Source organism: Haplochromis burtoni, unplaced genomic scaffold, assembly GCF_018398535.1.
Source record: "Haplochromis burtoni strain Fernald_Lab_line unplaced genomic scaffold, NCSU_Asbu1 Contig_48, whole genome shotgun sequence".
Taxonomy (NCBI): Eukaryota; Metazoa; Chordata; class Actinopteri; order Cichliformes; family Cichlidae; genus Haplochromis; species Haplochromis burtoni.
Window position 1 is genome coordinate 1,546,982 of NW_024582409.1, and position 15,909 is coordinate 1,562,890.

Genomic DNA, 15,909 nt, shown 5'->3' on the forward strand with positions numbered 1-15,909 from the left:
GTTGGAAAAAGGAACTTGTGAACTTGTTAAGGTGGTCTTCCAAAACAACCATCAAGGAGTCACTAATGAAGCACATTTTCACATAATGAGCGTCACAGTTTGTTAGACCAAATCTGTGTCAGGCGGTGCCGATGTGGTGACTTGGATTTACAAGCTATAGTTTTTGGTGGGCTTTAATTTAAGCACTCAAACATTCATGCATGAGTGCCACCCCTTGCCTAGAAAATCGTTGCGTTTATGGTCAAACAGTGTCCTGAAGTATCATGCCACATATGCACTGCCAGACTATTTATTTTTGTGTGGTCTCAGAGAAAGTATCAGTTATGCTAGAATCTGTGGAATCTACATAATTGCATGGTTTTGGTAAGAGTCAGTAAATAAAACAACTCACAGAAAGGAGCTGTGGATAGGCCCACTTTACTTCCATTAGGCTGTATCCAAAACAAGAATGTTTCAGTGGCTTGTCATATCCCTGGATGGCAGAAATATAATGCTAGGGTCAAGATTTTTTTAAAAGGAGTGGTTATGTTTTTTTATTTCCCTGACAAGTGACTTCACAAACCACACATGCATGTTACTCAGTGTTTGCCGCTGAACATGGTAAGGAATGCAAAGAACAAAGATCATGCACATGAATACACAGTTTTGCTTTCCAAGTTATTCATGTACTAACTGATCATTTGTCTACATATGAAAGCAAAAAAAAAAAGCTAAATCACCATTTCCACTTCACATAAAAGAGATTTAGTATGCAAGTTGGCAGTTCAGACAAATCATCAGAATCTAGCTGAACAGCTGCCTTTTGAATTTTTTATTCAGTCATTCACATTCCTCATATGCTCCTAATTCAAATCATGCAGGGATACAGCCCGTGCATTTTGCTAAATGCACAAAGAAGAGCCCAGACAGATCACTTGTCACACAGTCAACAAACAGAGACAATCACACTGTCACACCTAATAGCTATTTATTGACCTGCATGCTTTAGCGGGAGGAAACTTAAACATCTAAAGTAAACAAAATCACAAGTGCAAAACCTTCTAGACAGCCATCGATCCACCGTGCTACCACCTTTTCTTTTTGGGAGACCTAACCAAGAATTTAGAAGAATTTTTAACTTGATGTCCTCCCACCTACTGTAAAGCACAGGGGACAAAAAAGAAACAAACTAATGCTGGAGTGAGGGCAGTGTGTTGCTTACTGTCATTTCACTGGAATGTTTGACCTTCACTGTGCAGAATGATTATTTGTCATAGTTCTCTCCTATCTTTCAGGTTCATGGAGGACAGGGGGAGACCCGGACCTAGACCTCTTAGTGAATCATGCCATTTCAATGTTTATGGGTGCTCACCTTAAATTTAAGGTGTGAAACTTAAGTTTATTAAGACATGTATGCATGAACCGCATATGATTTTAAAAACATAGTCTGAAAGGCAATCAGAATTATACAACTTTCATAGATGTAAAAAAATTTAAAGCCTTTCACAGAAAAGAGTCATTTTTTTCACATCCAAGTAGCCCTTGTTGTCCTATCACTTGACACTGATCAGATAGATTGGTTTCAGTGGTTGTGTTAATCCAGAAATAACAAGAAATCCTACTGTATAAATGCTAAGTTGGGATGCTGTGTAAAACGTAAATACAATGCAAAGATTTGCATGTCTCATAAATACATATTTATTTCACTATAGGCCATAGAAAAACATGTCATAAACATAAAGGACAATTCACCATTAAAAAACTGCATTTTTGAATTTGATGGTAAATGTCTAAAAGAAGTTGGTACAGGGCCAATGTGGACCACTGTGTATCATCCCCTCTTGTTTTAACAACAGTCTGTAAACATCTGGGAAGTGAGGAGACGAGTGTTTGGACTTCTGGGATAGGAATGTTGTCCCACTCTTGTCTAATATAGGATTCTAGCTGCTCAACAGTTCTAGGTTGTGTTTGCCATATTTTTCCATTTCATGGTCCACCAAATGTTTTTAAACTGGTCAAAGATCTGGACTGCAGACAGACCAGTTCATTGCTCAGACTTTTGTAATAGATGCAGTAAATACTACGTAGTTTAGTCGTAGTTTGTCTTGCTGAAATATGCAGGGTCTTCCCTAGAAAACTATATAAGAGTATATGCTGCTGAAAAACCTGTTTAAATCTTTCAGCACTGCGAATGTGGATGGCACAGTGAACTGAGTTCACAGACAGTGATTACTGGAAGTGTTCCTAAGCCCATGCTGAGATTTCCACAATAGAATCACTCCCGGTTTTAATGCAGTGCTGCCTGAGGGCCCAAAGGTCATGGCCATGATATTGATTTTCAGCCTTCCCTTTTGAACACAGAGATTTCTCCCAATTCCCTGAATCTTTTGATGAAATTACATACTCTAGAGGACAGAATTTTCAGAGATTGTTTACTGTCATTATGCAGTCACATAACAAAATTCGGTGTGGTAATTAGCTTAAAACCAGACATGATTAAAAAGACAGAGACACAATAGGGAAACAATTATAATGTAGTGTTGGAGTTACAAAGTGTCTAGCACATGTATCAGCCCTTTAAAGTGTGAGGTGTGTATGTGTGTATGCGTGGTAGGGTGGGGTGATAGAATTCAGAGCTCCGGGAAAGAAGCTGTCCCTCAGTCTGTTGGTTCTTGTTTTTATGGTCCTATACCTTCTTCCAAAAGGCAGACAGTTTATTACTTGGGTGGGTGGGGTCTGCAGCAATGCAGCTGGCCTTCTTTTGGATACGGTCAGCATACACTGAGTCCATGTCTGTGAGAGGATTTCCCACAATCCCCTGTGCTGTTCTCACTGCCCAAGCCAAGTGCTTTCTGTCTTGTTTCGTGCAGCTGCCATACTATACTGACATACTGAGACAGAGGATGCTTTCGGCCGTGGTTCTGCAGAAGTTTGCAGCAGGCTCAAGGGGAGCCCATCCCATTTATGGCTCCTGAGGAAAAGCAGCCTTTGCTGGACCTTCTTTACCAGGTGACATGTATTCAAGCTGTGATGTGAATGCCCACGAACATAAGGTTGTTTATCTATTCTACCTCCTCCCCGTGTACAAGGAGGGGAGCATGTTATGTGTTGTCGACCCCTTGCAGTCACCCCACAATGAGCCTCCTGGTCATGCTGGTGTTCAGGACCAGGTTGTTTGGACATCCTCTCCGTAATGAGCCTCATCATCATCTGATATGAGACCCAGTACAATGGTGTTGTCTGCAAAACTCACAAAGTTATTTGTAGAGTGGGTGGCAGTGTAGTCAATAGTGCCAAGAGGTCTGGGCTGAGTGCACAACTCTGCTGTGCACCTGTAATCAGGGCCAGTGTGGATGATGTACTGTCCTCTATTCTCACTACCTGAGGCTTGTTGGAGAGAAAGTCCTTGATCCAACAGCACAGTGAATAGTAACCAGGCTGTGAAGCTTCAGTGCTAGTTCATCTGTGATTACTGTATTAAATGCAGAGCTGAAGTCAACAAATAGCATCATCAACATCCGTTAATATGCTGCAGGTGAGACAGAGCTCCCCGCATAGGTGGACCGATGACTGTCCAGAACAGTAGTTTAGGATGATCCTCTCAAAGCACATTATAATTACCCGGGAATCAGTCTCAACAATTTTATTTTATCGAACATTATTCAGAATTTGTTTGACACTTTGGGGAGCCTGTTTTTTTTTTTTTGCAGATTGGTAAGAGATGCTCTTTTTATAACCAGTCATGTTACTGACCTCCTCCAGCTGTTTAGCTTTCCTACCTTTTATGTTGCAGCCATCACTTCAAACGATAACACACGAGTTAGCCGTTTTCATGAAATAGCAAAATGCCTTTTTAAATGTGACATGTTTTCTATAATATGGGCTTGTGAGATTTCCAAATCATTGCAATCTGGTTTTACACTTTTTACATTTAACCAAGCTTTTGGGGAATTTAGTTTGGAGATTTCAGCTAATCACAGTGAAACCATTATACAACTTATGCAGGAGTTCTGACAAGTATATTTTCGCAGAACCACAGGCTCATAGCTTGCGGTGTTGCTGCCCAAGTGCTATGTTCCCTAACCACTCGGTCATCGGGTCACCTGCCGCAGTTGATTGTTGACTTTGGCTTTCAAAAACATTTGCTCTATGCAGCGGTGGAAAAAGAGGAAAGAAAAAGAGGAGCTATAATTTATTTACAATTATAGCTTTTCCATTTGACGTGTGCACTCATCAAGCGATTTTGTTTGTGTGCAGGGGAAAAAACAAAAAAGTAATTGCTGATTTTGAATATTAAGGAATGTGGAAGAAACAAACATATTGGTGGAGGCATGATTTTACAAGTGCCATTTGTAATGCAAAATAGGGAGCGCTCAAGTTCAGAACAGGGTATTTTGTTCCCCCCTTTTTTCTGTCTGTTGTTACTCTGCGATTTACTTTCCGTTTGTAAGATTCTTGTGGCAAAATACCCTTGTCTAATGTGAAATGAACCAGCTCAAACAAATCTCAGAGTTGTGGTAAATAAACCAAGTAAATGATGTTTGTGTTTTTAAAATTCAACAAATTCCAGGATGGGAAGGAGGGGGAGGACTTCTTTTGCCAAATTATTTTCATTTATTAATAATCAGTCATTATGTGCATGGATTAATTTTTTTAATATATAAATATAATCTCTAATATTTCCAAAACATCTTCTGAAAGCTATGCAAAAAGAGGGTCCAGTACTATGTGCACAAACTCATGGATCAAAGGCTTTATTTTATTTTTTAGTGTTCCCTACTGGCTCTTTCCACAGTCTAGCCTTGTTTGTGCCCTGCACTCACTGTTGTGCTATATTGCCATACATATAAATTGCGAACCATGCATTACACAAGGGGACAAAAAAGGACCTATAAAACTACACTAAATTGAACTGCACAAAAACTTGTTACAAATGTCAAATTAAAAGCTCCGCTTCTTATCTTTAATGCACCTCTGAGCCTGACAGTGTGTTGTGCCTTTATCCCCTCTTTTGACTTTAAAATCTCCATTTCTCTCCGAGCTTTGAGGGTGTGTGCTCTGACAGAATGTCAGGCAATTAAACAGTCATGGCTCATTGAGCTGGAGGTGGGCCTGCTCCTCCAGGCTCCTCTATAGGCAACAGAAGAAATGAACACAAGCACTCCCTGCCATCCCTTCCTCATTCTTTGACTTGCAAACTTAGCAGTGAATCTAAACAAGAAGTTGTTATCAAAGGACACTTTAAACTGCTGTCAACTTTCACTGGGCTGAGCAGTGTCACTGTCGTGGGTAATTATCTCGTGCCAGAATGTAAACGAGAACAGTGTGTGGGACAACAAAGATGTGTTCTCGCAGGGTACCCAGTCATGTCCCTGCTGCGAGATGAACACATAAACGCAGCCACAGTAATGATGGCAGGAGACAGCTGCTAGCTGTACCTTTACACCACTAAGCACTAAGGTAAAAACAAGGCAGCAGTTTCAGTTTATATATACAGCACATACTGTAAAAATCTTGGAGTAAGACCAAAGTGCTTTACAACTCTACCAAGCTACAGAAGGCTGCTATCGTTTGACGTTTGTGCTTGTGTATTCTTTTTCTTTTCTTGCTTTGATGTGAAGAGAATTGTGACCAAACTTTCAGTGAGGAAAAGTTGTACTGTGATACAAACGTATTTTGGTACAGCACTGCAGCATTACAGCATACAGTGTAGGGTAAGAGATTATTTCATAAACACTACTGGACAGTTGATTTTCATAAATCCATTTGCACTAGAACCTACTCAACTCGATGTGATTTTTAGTGTTTTCCATTAGGTAGCAGTGCCTGGTACAAAGTACTTTTTTCGTATCTGATTGGCCAGTCATCACTCGATGAGTCATGAGAGCGACTCCTTCACAAAAATCAGACCTTTTTCTTTTCTGAAACCTGGCAATGAGGAAAATGGCTGCACAAAAACCAACACTGCGGTCCCCGAGAGTGACAAAAAGCCACAGACTGAACAGCTAGTTTACCATCGCCTGTGTTGTATTTGTGTCACATAAAAACGACGTCACAGGACTTTTTGCTGTGTTGCTATAATGACCCATGATTCTCAACTGTAATGGAAAATAATAATACCAAGTAGAGTCGAGTCGAGCTGAGTCAAATCGAGTAGGTATTAGTGGAAAAGAGGCTATAAAGAAGTCCTGGTAACTTAAGTTCAATGGACTTTGTTTAACTTTTGTACTATGTGTTCAGTCAAGTTTTCAGAATTAACTATTTACATATATTTATAAATGTATTATACCTAACCTCAGCAGTGACACATATCTAACAAACCAGGAGTACTGTAACATATACCTGCAGGCGGTTACGGTTATAGGCTGTTATCTCAACTGCAGAACTTTGACAGAATCATCAGACTTCTCAGGAGGTAGAAATGTACAAATAAACAAACACTTTGTCACAGATCCACTCGTGCATTTTAGGACAATTTGTTTTCACATGGTCTCGCTTGCCAACATTAGATTACTGGCTGGATGCTAACAACCAGTTTTACACAGTTAGAGGTTTGACAGCTGGAGGTAAAATGCAGGACTTCACAGCAGATGAATGAGACATCTAAAACACATTCACTCGTCCAAGGTACACCACTGCACACTAAATCAGGTATCAAAAGTATATTGTGTCAATATTGTGTCATTGTCCAAAAGTATTTGGACAATGACACAATCTTTGTAGCTTTGCTTATGCACACCTCCTCAGTAGATTTCAAATCCACCAATCAAGATGTCATTTAAGAGCAGACTTTAATCTTTACTGCAACATTTTTTATAAATCTTCTGAAATTTTTAAATGCTCAAAAGTAATTGAACAAAGACAATTTTAAAGATAAGGACTGTTAGTAATACTTGAATGAAGGTCTAGAGCTCATGGACATCACAACTCATTTTTTCCTTCTTTGAGATGCAAGGACTTTACTGCTTTTACCTTCTGTTTCTGAAAGTTCTAGACTTCAATCAGATCCTGATATTTAATATACAGCCAGGTATTATTATAGATTTTTTTCCCCATTGTACTGTAAATAAGTGAACTGCATCAACACACTTTGATTCTGTATGTGAATTTGCTTCCACTTGTTATTTGTCCAGCATTTCTCTTGCTTCATGTTTTCCAAATTGTCTATCAACGTTTTGCCAAAACCAAAGAGATTCACAAGACTAAAGATGGGAAAGATCACAACAGCATCAATAGGCTTCTGAACATAAGGGTATATGGGTACAAAAGAGAGCCATTCTACTAACAGCAGTAGGTGCAGTGGCTGTCTTTTGCTTGCTTTTTGTGCAACACAGCATTGAAAAACTGAAGCAAAACTTCACACAAGGATCTTTCCAGAGAATGTTTTAGTTTAAAATGGGATTATGTATAAATAGCTCCTGACTTCATGTCTGTGCATTTTAAGGTTTTTGCATTCTATTTTGTGAGATGAAATGACACATGAAAAAACTGAAAGCTTGGATGTCACTTCTGCTGTGAAAAGACACAAAAGGAAAAAAAATTGCAGTGATAATTCCTAAAATGACATTTTAGGAATCTCATATTTTATGAGATCAGACTGCACAGCTGACCGCTCAATATATATGTCTGGTGTCCAAGAACAAACAATACCCCAGGAAGAACAAAAAACTGCAAGATGAAATAAGCCTGATGAATAATGGCATCACATTCTAGGTTGGGCAGATTAAAATACATTTCTTTGGATCATTTTGGAACCTGGATGTCTAAAACCAGATTAGGACTACTACAGTGATGACAAAACATGGAAAAAGGAGTATACTGATATGATGTTCTTGCGTATATACCAAATGAAGACATAATTCTCAGTCTCAAGAAGCATCGCATTCCAGACATAACTCGAAATTCCTCATCTATTTTAAAATGGAAAGCAGACCAACACAAGTTAAAAAGAATGATCTTGAATTACTTGGGTTATAGCCCACGCCTTTATAGATGAATTTTTAGTGTTTTTAGTGAAAACAATGTCTGTCTGGTCAGCATCAAGTATGAGGCAGACAAAGTCTCCTTAAACAACTGACTGAAGCAGCTATGTGGTAAAGAGACAGCTATTCCCAACTGGGAATTAGTGGAGATCTAAAATAAAGCTAAAAGGACAGGATATGCCCATCAAATTGGTTGAATTATGCAAATGTTGCTCGATATCTGCTCGAAGTGTTTGTTAACAAATTCACAATAATATTGAAAATGTCAGAGTTAATTTGAGGGCTTGTTTTGTTTCCCTCAAGTTGCCACGAAAATCTGACCAGCATTTTAGTGCACAGTATGAGTCAATATAGCTCAGTAGGCATATTTCATATTATGCACATTTGAATCGGAGGATACCAACAGCAAACATATGGTAAATTATATATATATATATATATATATATATAAACTTAATACAGCGCTTTATACAACATATCTTATTCACCCATTCATACAAGCACTATTTTCTAGACTTATGTGCTTTCTATCTAACAGTCATACACATTCATACTCCAGTGAGTGCATTGCGAGTTCAGTTGGCAGACTGGAGCAACGACAGATCGAACCACCAAGTTCCTGATGAGCTACTCTAACTCGTGAGGTAGCGCCCCCACCTCACCCAGCCACACATATCTGTGGCAAGTATAGTTTTGATTTTGAACTGGAACAGTTGGACAAAACTAAAAGATAAGTCAAGAATCTTTCTTTATTTTTCATAAGCCAAACATCACATGGTACAGCCTATTATAGAAAACCCACAATTTGCAGCATTCTGTGGCCAGATCAGCATGGATTCCTCAGGCATGTTGATAATAGAATTTTCTGCTCACGTAAACTGGTTTAGTAATAGTATGTCAAAAAATAAGCCCTTGCCACTGAGCTCCATTTTGCGAGAAGCTCTAAGGAGGCTTATTGCCTAGTTATTCGGGAGCAGTCTGGTGCCCCCGTATCACTGTACCATTATAGCTGCTGCTGCTGCTCGTAACACTCCCCCACCAAGACTTCACAGCTCTCCCTTCTGTCAGCTGTGACGGAGCAGGTCATTTGCTGACTGGTTGGGATCCTTGTGGAGTTGACTCTATTAGCTACAGCAATGAGAGTTTTGGACTAGGATGTGTCTCGAATAGATGCGGCGGTTGATGAACGTTTATGTTGGATCTCGGAGAGGCATCTTGACTAGCTGAGAACACCGTGGCATGTGTTCAACAATCCCTGCGGTGTTAGCCACTCAACTGTAAAACGCTGTGCTTAACAGCTGACACTTCTGATGCCACGATATACCACATTATCAAGCTTCGAAGAGTTTTGCATTAGAGCACCTTATAAATCACAGGAAACATTTTAATGAGAGTATTTGACATTGAATCCCTTGGGAGATGAAAATGAGAGTATGACACTTAGCACACCAAGTGCTGCATACCACTGGGATTTACAAGTCCCAATGCTTGCTTGCTAGAAATCTCTAATGCTTTGAATACAGAATTAGAGGAGTGTGTGTGCATCCCCATCCACACAATATAAAAAAAACACAATTTCTCCTTGCAGTTAATGCATAAAACAGTGCAAGATAACGGTCCCAGCAAAAACATAAGTATAAAATGTTGAACCTTACACTGTGTTGCATCGCATTCCAAACAATCCTCTGGTTTGCAGCATAAAGGCAGGGAAACAGAAAGTCTTAATTAATTCAGCGTAGGTGGGAGAAATCACTGACGGACATATAACGCTTAAAAGCCAACTGCTGTATATAAGACATCAAAAATGCATCGAGAATGAATTAGATAAAGTGCAAAAAACATAATTAGGACTGAATAAAACAAATAGCTCATTTGTTGTTGTGGGATTTCAAGAGCCAGATGGCAAAAAAAGGCTGCTTTTCAAATTGTGTACCCATTAACTAAATAACCTATTATTAACCTCACACAGAGAACTAAGACATTCGATTTGGCAGGTTTTAAAAACTATGAGAAATGCGGCTGCCATTCACCAAAACAGACTGAATAATTTTCTCCTTTTCAAGGTTAAATATTACAAGCATAGCAGATACATTTTGAAAAGATTCAATGCGAAAGGCCAGGTATAAGAGAGGAAGGGTAAAAGGAAGTAATGCTGCAGGATAATACACAAGCAGAGCTGTCTCTCAGCCAAATTGGACTGCCACCCCCATGTTAACCTTTACCCCGATGCAGCATTTTAGGTCTCAAGGTTCTTTGAGATGGAAATTCATGTATCAAGATCCTATTGAACAAACATACAGATTATCTGACAGAAAATAAAGGTGCGCCTTCAAGAAGGAATTGATATGGTCAGCCTCACAAAAATCTATCCATCTCCCTTCTTCCCCTTCTCTGTTTGCCAAGTGCACGGGGATGAGAAGGGCAGTGAATGCAGTACATCACACCTTCCCATGCCGTCTTTGGGTAAAGCTGTTGATTCGTTAACAAACACAAATCGATAGAAAGGTCTGAATGGAGGACAAGTACAAAGAATTAATTTCCGGCTCCGGGGGCTTACCATGGCAAATCACCAGCTTTAATCAACAGTGTCAAGTCAGAAAGATAAATGATGTTTACACTGAAGCAGTGTCTTGTCTGAAAACAGAAAGCATTGGCTTTTGTCTTCTTACCAGTCTGTCTAAGCTTGTGCCAGTTGCAGTGGTAGGCCTCTCCTCTGGGCTGTAGGGCCTGAAGCGGGCGTTGAACACATCCGAAACACCACGAGCAGACCTAGTGATTCCTGCGGGTTTTGGCTGACCACAGCCTTGAAAAACCTACAATTACAAGAACATGGGTACCCAACTGTCAACAGTTTAAATTACTTGGGATGCAGAAAATAGGTAAAATACACTGTTTGGATAAGGTCTTGTGAATGATTCACCCCTGACTACCGTGTGACAGTGCTTTACGTCAAGTTGAGGCAACCATGTTGATAGGTGATCCGACTAGGAGCTGTGACCAGTGCTATTTAAGTTTGTTGAGTTAAATTTTTACGGGCTTCTGGTAAAACACCACATATACTTAAGCCATAAACAAAACGGCATCTGGTGCATGGGAAAGGCAACTGAGCATTTAGTTTTGAATTGGAACGGGCATCTAATTCAGTGTAGGCAGAAAAATATTCTTCCTCCTTTCTGTCTACAATTTTGTGGGCAAAGAAAAATGCAGTAAAACACAGGAAACACATTAACTACTGTTAGTTGAACTAAGATTATCTGACCAACTTGAAACATATAATTCAAATACAAGACCTAAATTTGGACTTAATTAGAATGTGTTGTAATCCACACCTTAGTCACAGCCCAGTATGACTTCCAGCAAAGCTTATTCCTCATTTTGTGACGAAGTTGGACTTCGTCAGCCTGTCTGAAGTGTTGCTTTGGTTCTTAGAGAAATGTACCTAATTGACATACCCTGTAGGAGACCTGGGCACTGTTATCTTGCATAATCATGATGGCCTCTGAAATCTTGACATCAATAGGCTCCATGACAGATTCAATGTTGAAAGGTCCCTCTAGCCTCTGCGCCACCAGCAGCATGGCATCTGTTATATAAAAAAAAAGGTGTGGTGTTGGAGGAAGAAGAGCAAAGGTGCAAACACACAGTTGGTAAAGTGCTCACAGACAAAAATAACTGTCAGTACAGCAACTATTAAAAAAAAAATGACTGCACTGCAAGGTCCATCTCAAATTACAAAGGCCTGTTTACATGCTTGGTAAACGTAGCAGTCCAATAATAGTAAAGAACACACTGCAAGAAAAATACTGTATGATTGACACAATGCCAGAAATTCACTGTGAAAACAGAAACCACAATCATCAAGTACAAAGAAAAGTCTCCACTCATGTCCCTGAATTCATTTACATTGCGGTGCTGCTCAATTCAGTGGTGTGCAATTGCAATGGGTCTTTATTTAGGTGCCAGCTATAACTGCTCACATTTTGTTTATGTGGGTTTGTGTTTCCAAACGCAGTGCATAGTTTTATCTAACTGGTAAATTAAAAAACGCTTTTGAATATTTTTCTCTTTATTTTGAAGCTGCTTTCAGTTGATTGTGTTTTGGGCTCTTTTGGTTTTCACAGAAGGTGAAAAACAACAGAAAACGTAATAAAATGGTACTAATTGTACTAATGGTGCAATGCTATGCCTACCTCTGATTAATATTGAAGCAATTAATTGACTGGAAAAAATATGTCAACCTCCCTAGGAATTTTTAATTCATCATTTATGAAAACACACACACGCACGCACGCACGCACACACACACACTTCCGTTCAGGTTTAAAAGTGCAGATATGTTTCCTCTCTTTGGCTTACTTCTCTGCAGATAAGCAGATAAACAAACATGACAATATTTGCTATATTGTCATGGAGCTTTTTACAAAAAGGACACAAACGGTTTACAATTTGCAAACTACTACATCTTCTTTTCTGATTGCTGCACAGTATTGTCATTTACCACCTTCCCATCTCAGACTGCAAGCACACTTACGGAGCATGAATGCTTCTTGAGGCAAATTCAATTTTTATGTAGATCAACTCAATCAAGTCTACAAAATGCTGTTAGGCTCCATGTAGTGAATAGTGCTGATGAGTAATTGATTTAATAGAACTTTTGAAAGCCAAGCACTTATTTACATACGCTGTGAAAAAGGTCAATGGCTCATTAATATTGTGTGGACACAAGCCAGAGGGCCTTGTTGAACATGATACACTTAACATATCATCTGCACTTGTTTTCATCGTTTTTAATGAACATATTTGCAAGCTTTTCAAAAGGATGTTGCATTCACATGATCTAATATGTACAACTCTGTATGGTTCACATTGCACAGTACCTCAGACTAATTAGGCAAACTGCTGTTGCCCTTTAAAGGCTCACTGAGTAAACTGAAACACTGCTAATGTTGATTTATATCGATGTGCTAGAGTCTGTACGGTGGCAGCTCTGAGTTTGACTGCCGTGCCACAGGTAACTGGACATCACCAAACCACTCATTCATAGCTAAAGGCCCATTTCTGCAGACAGTACAGAACATGCATCTCCATCCACAAACCAGAAGGCTGGTTTGTGGATAAGTACTCCACAATTACTTTGTACCTAAATATAATAATCCTGTCATTTGGAGACTTCAGAAACAATGATGTCTCACTGTACATGCTCCATGATTCCCTTAACAGTTTATTTTATCTGTATCAAAATTCCAAAAGCAGCTTGTTGGTTTTTGAAGAATAAATTATGTATTTCTTTTGGCTTGCTACTCCAACCGCCCCACCCATCATAGGAAAATAAAATAATGTATTCCCAAACTGTGAAGGAATAGATAACATTCCATGGGGAACAGACCAAAAATGGCGACTGAAAAGAAAACATTAAAAAAAATAATTGACCTTACACAAAAAGCCAGCTGCAGACATGAGAAAACATACTGTAGTGCAAATATTGTACATACCACCCGGACACACACAAAACAAACAAATGAAAAAAAGAATATCTAAATTACACTTTAGTGCTTTGATAGCAGACCTGTCCAGCTTTTCATTCTTCTGGGACCTTAGATCACTAATGGCAGGGGAAAAAAGCTGAGAAACATTAACTCAGCTCTGCTTCCATTTCCTTTCCAATTATGTCAAAATCAGAGCCTTTGAAGAGCCCCTCTGTTTGTTTACACTGTGAATTGCAAATGGCCTGTGATTCTTGCTGAGATCTTAATATACAGATTACATCAGTGCCAAATGGTTTTCTACAGCAGCACTTCAAGTGCACAACTGTGTAACCATATGGTCTAAGTGTAAAAAAAAACACCTGCAATGGCCAAAGAAAAAATATTTTTGCTGTTTGTCTATTAGCAGCCATGGCAATCATTTTTAGAAAAGTATTTTTAACAGCGTACTGCAGTTTAGTTTGACTTTCTTTTTGTGTCCTTATATTCCTTAAAAAAAAAAAATCTGAACGTAGCATTTCCATATTGTTTGTTATTTAATGTGATTAGAATGCAAATTCATTCAACTGCCCCAGGTATGTCTGCTCACAAAAACAAACACAGGTAAAAGTATATCTAAATTCAAGCTTAAAAGCTCTCAGTTGCAAATACTGAAAATTTAGGTCAGCAGCGCCAACTGGGAGCAACTTGTATTTCATCACAGGAGAAAAGAAGAGTGCCTCCAGGATCAAAAACGATGGCAATCTTTCCCAGCAGTGGTGACTTATCTGCAACTTATCAGATGGGCTCAACAAACAGAGAGCTAGCCCGGGAACTTTGTCTTTATACACAGCTGAGGGAAAGCAGAGAGTGTCACGGGGGGAGGCAGGGAAAGAAGAAAGCCGGAGAATAAGATGTGGTTCTGGGTTGAGTGAGGCTAGGACTATAGGTGTGTCCTATAGAGAGATGGGCTCCTGCGCTACATGTGAAAAACTCTGCCTACATGGAGAATTAATGACTCTCATTTATGAGGAGTGCAGGAAGTCCAGTCCACTGTGGCACAGCTGCCACTCTGAGCCAAATTTTCCCTGCATCACTTTTGCGCCACTGAGATAGGCTACTGGCCAGCCAGAGGAAATCTTGTTATCAACGCGACACAGCCATGCAAATAGACATATCTTGTCCTATTCTGAGCAGGGGTTTTTACAGCTGTGACTTACTGGATAGAGACACAGAAATCTAAAAGACACCATGCCTCGAAACCACAGCACGAGCCAATTATTTTTACTTCAAATTGGAGGTTAATATTTCAGTTTGTGATATGAAACATGCTTATTTGCCCCGCCTTACTCTTGCCTCTGCCTCTTTATCGAGATTGATGTCCACTTAAATTCAGGCTATGTCAGCCAGCAGCAACCTCCAGCAGACAAGGACAAATAAGGAAAGTGAACAAGCCCATCTATGGCTCTTTGCCTGTGAAGAGTTCCACAGGATGAAAAATGGCTCTAGTGTGATTTGGATTCTGTAAAGCATACCTCATCTGTGGTTCAGTCAACCAACTAATAGTGCTATGAAACAGTATAAAAATGGAAAGGAAGAGAAAAAAAGGCATATTGTCCCTTGGACACATAGTCATGATCAAGAAAAGGAGTCCTTGAACATAGACATATGTGCACAGCCCAGGGTTTAATAGCCATAAAGAAAAAAAATGTATCAAGTATTATGATTTATTTTATTTTGTTTGTTTGTTTGCTTTTTATATTAAATGTTAAAAATGTCTTTAACGGGCTACTTAAAAAAAACAAAAACAAAAACTGACCCCTCTTTTCCCAAAAGAGTAGTCTACTTTACCAACTTTTAGACGTTTTGGTTCATTAATCGTTTGATAAAGACTATAAAGGCACACAAGGCAATATTTAGAAAAGCTGGGGCCTAAATCTTAACCCTAAATAAAAAAATCTTTTACTAGAGATCATTTCCTCTGCTGCTAACATGAGGCAAAAACCCCCCCAAAAACAATCTTGTACACATCTAGTGCAAGATTAGATAAGACAGTCAAGATTAACAATATCCTGACTTTTTCCTTAGCGTCCTTAGGAGATTGACAAATCTATGCACACAATTTTGAGTAAAATGTAGAGGATGTAAAATTTCGATGCAGGAGACAGGCAGGATTCACGGAAAGGAAGCCTTTTTATGAGGCTGAGTGCAAAAAGTACACACAAAACAAAACAATATCCAAAAAAAAGGCGACACAAAATTAAAACCACAAGTCACATGATGAAAGACAGGACAGAATTACAGTCACTGAGACAGAGACCAAAGGTAACGCAGTACTTTTATGCCCAAAAGGGTAATCAAGAATCGGAAGCAGGATGCTAACGAGACACAGCTGAAGACAATCAAGATGATGACACAAGTGGGGAGATGTAAGCGAGAAACAGTAACTACAGCGGGAAACAGATACATGCATGAACTTCACATAT

At 39.3% G+C, this 15,909-nt stretch overlaps 1 protein-coding gene across 2 annotated transcripts in view; it reads right to left on the reverse strand.

Moving 5' to 3' along the window:
* gpc6b (glypican 6b) overlaps positions 1–15,909 on the reverse strand; it is an 80,307-nt gene that overhangs the window by 17,261 nt on the left and 47,137 nt on the right. The window contains exons 5-7 of one of the 2 annotated variants that reach the window (XM_005921401.3): positions 11,414–11,544; positions 10,631–10,774; positions 9,617–9,646 (exon numbers count right to left, since the gene is read on the reverse strand). In XM_005921401.3, coding sequence (XP_005921463.1) covers positions 9,617–9,646; positions 10,631–10,774; positions 11,414–11,544 — 305 coding nt within the window. The remainder of the gene's footprint in view (positions 1–9,616; positions 9,647–10,630; positions 10,775–11,413; positions 11,545–15,909) is intronic. The other variant, XM_005921402.3, reaches the window with a different exon arrangement.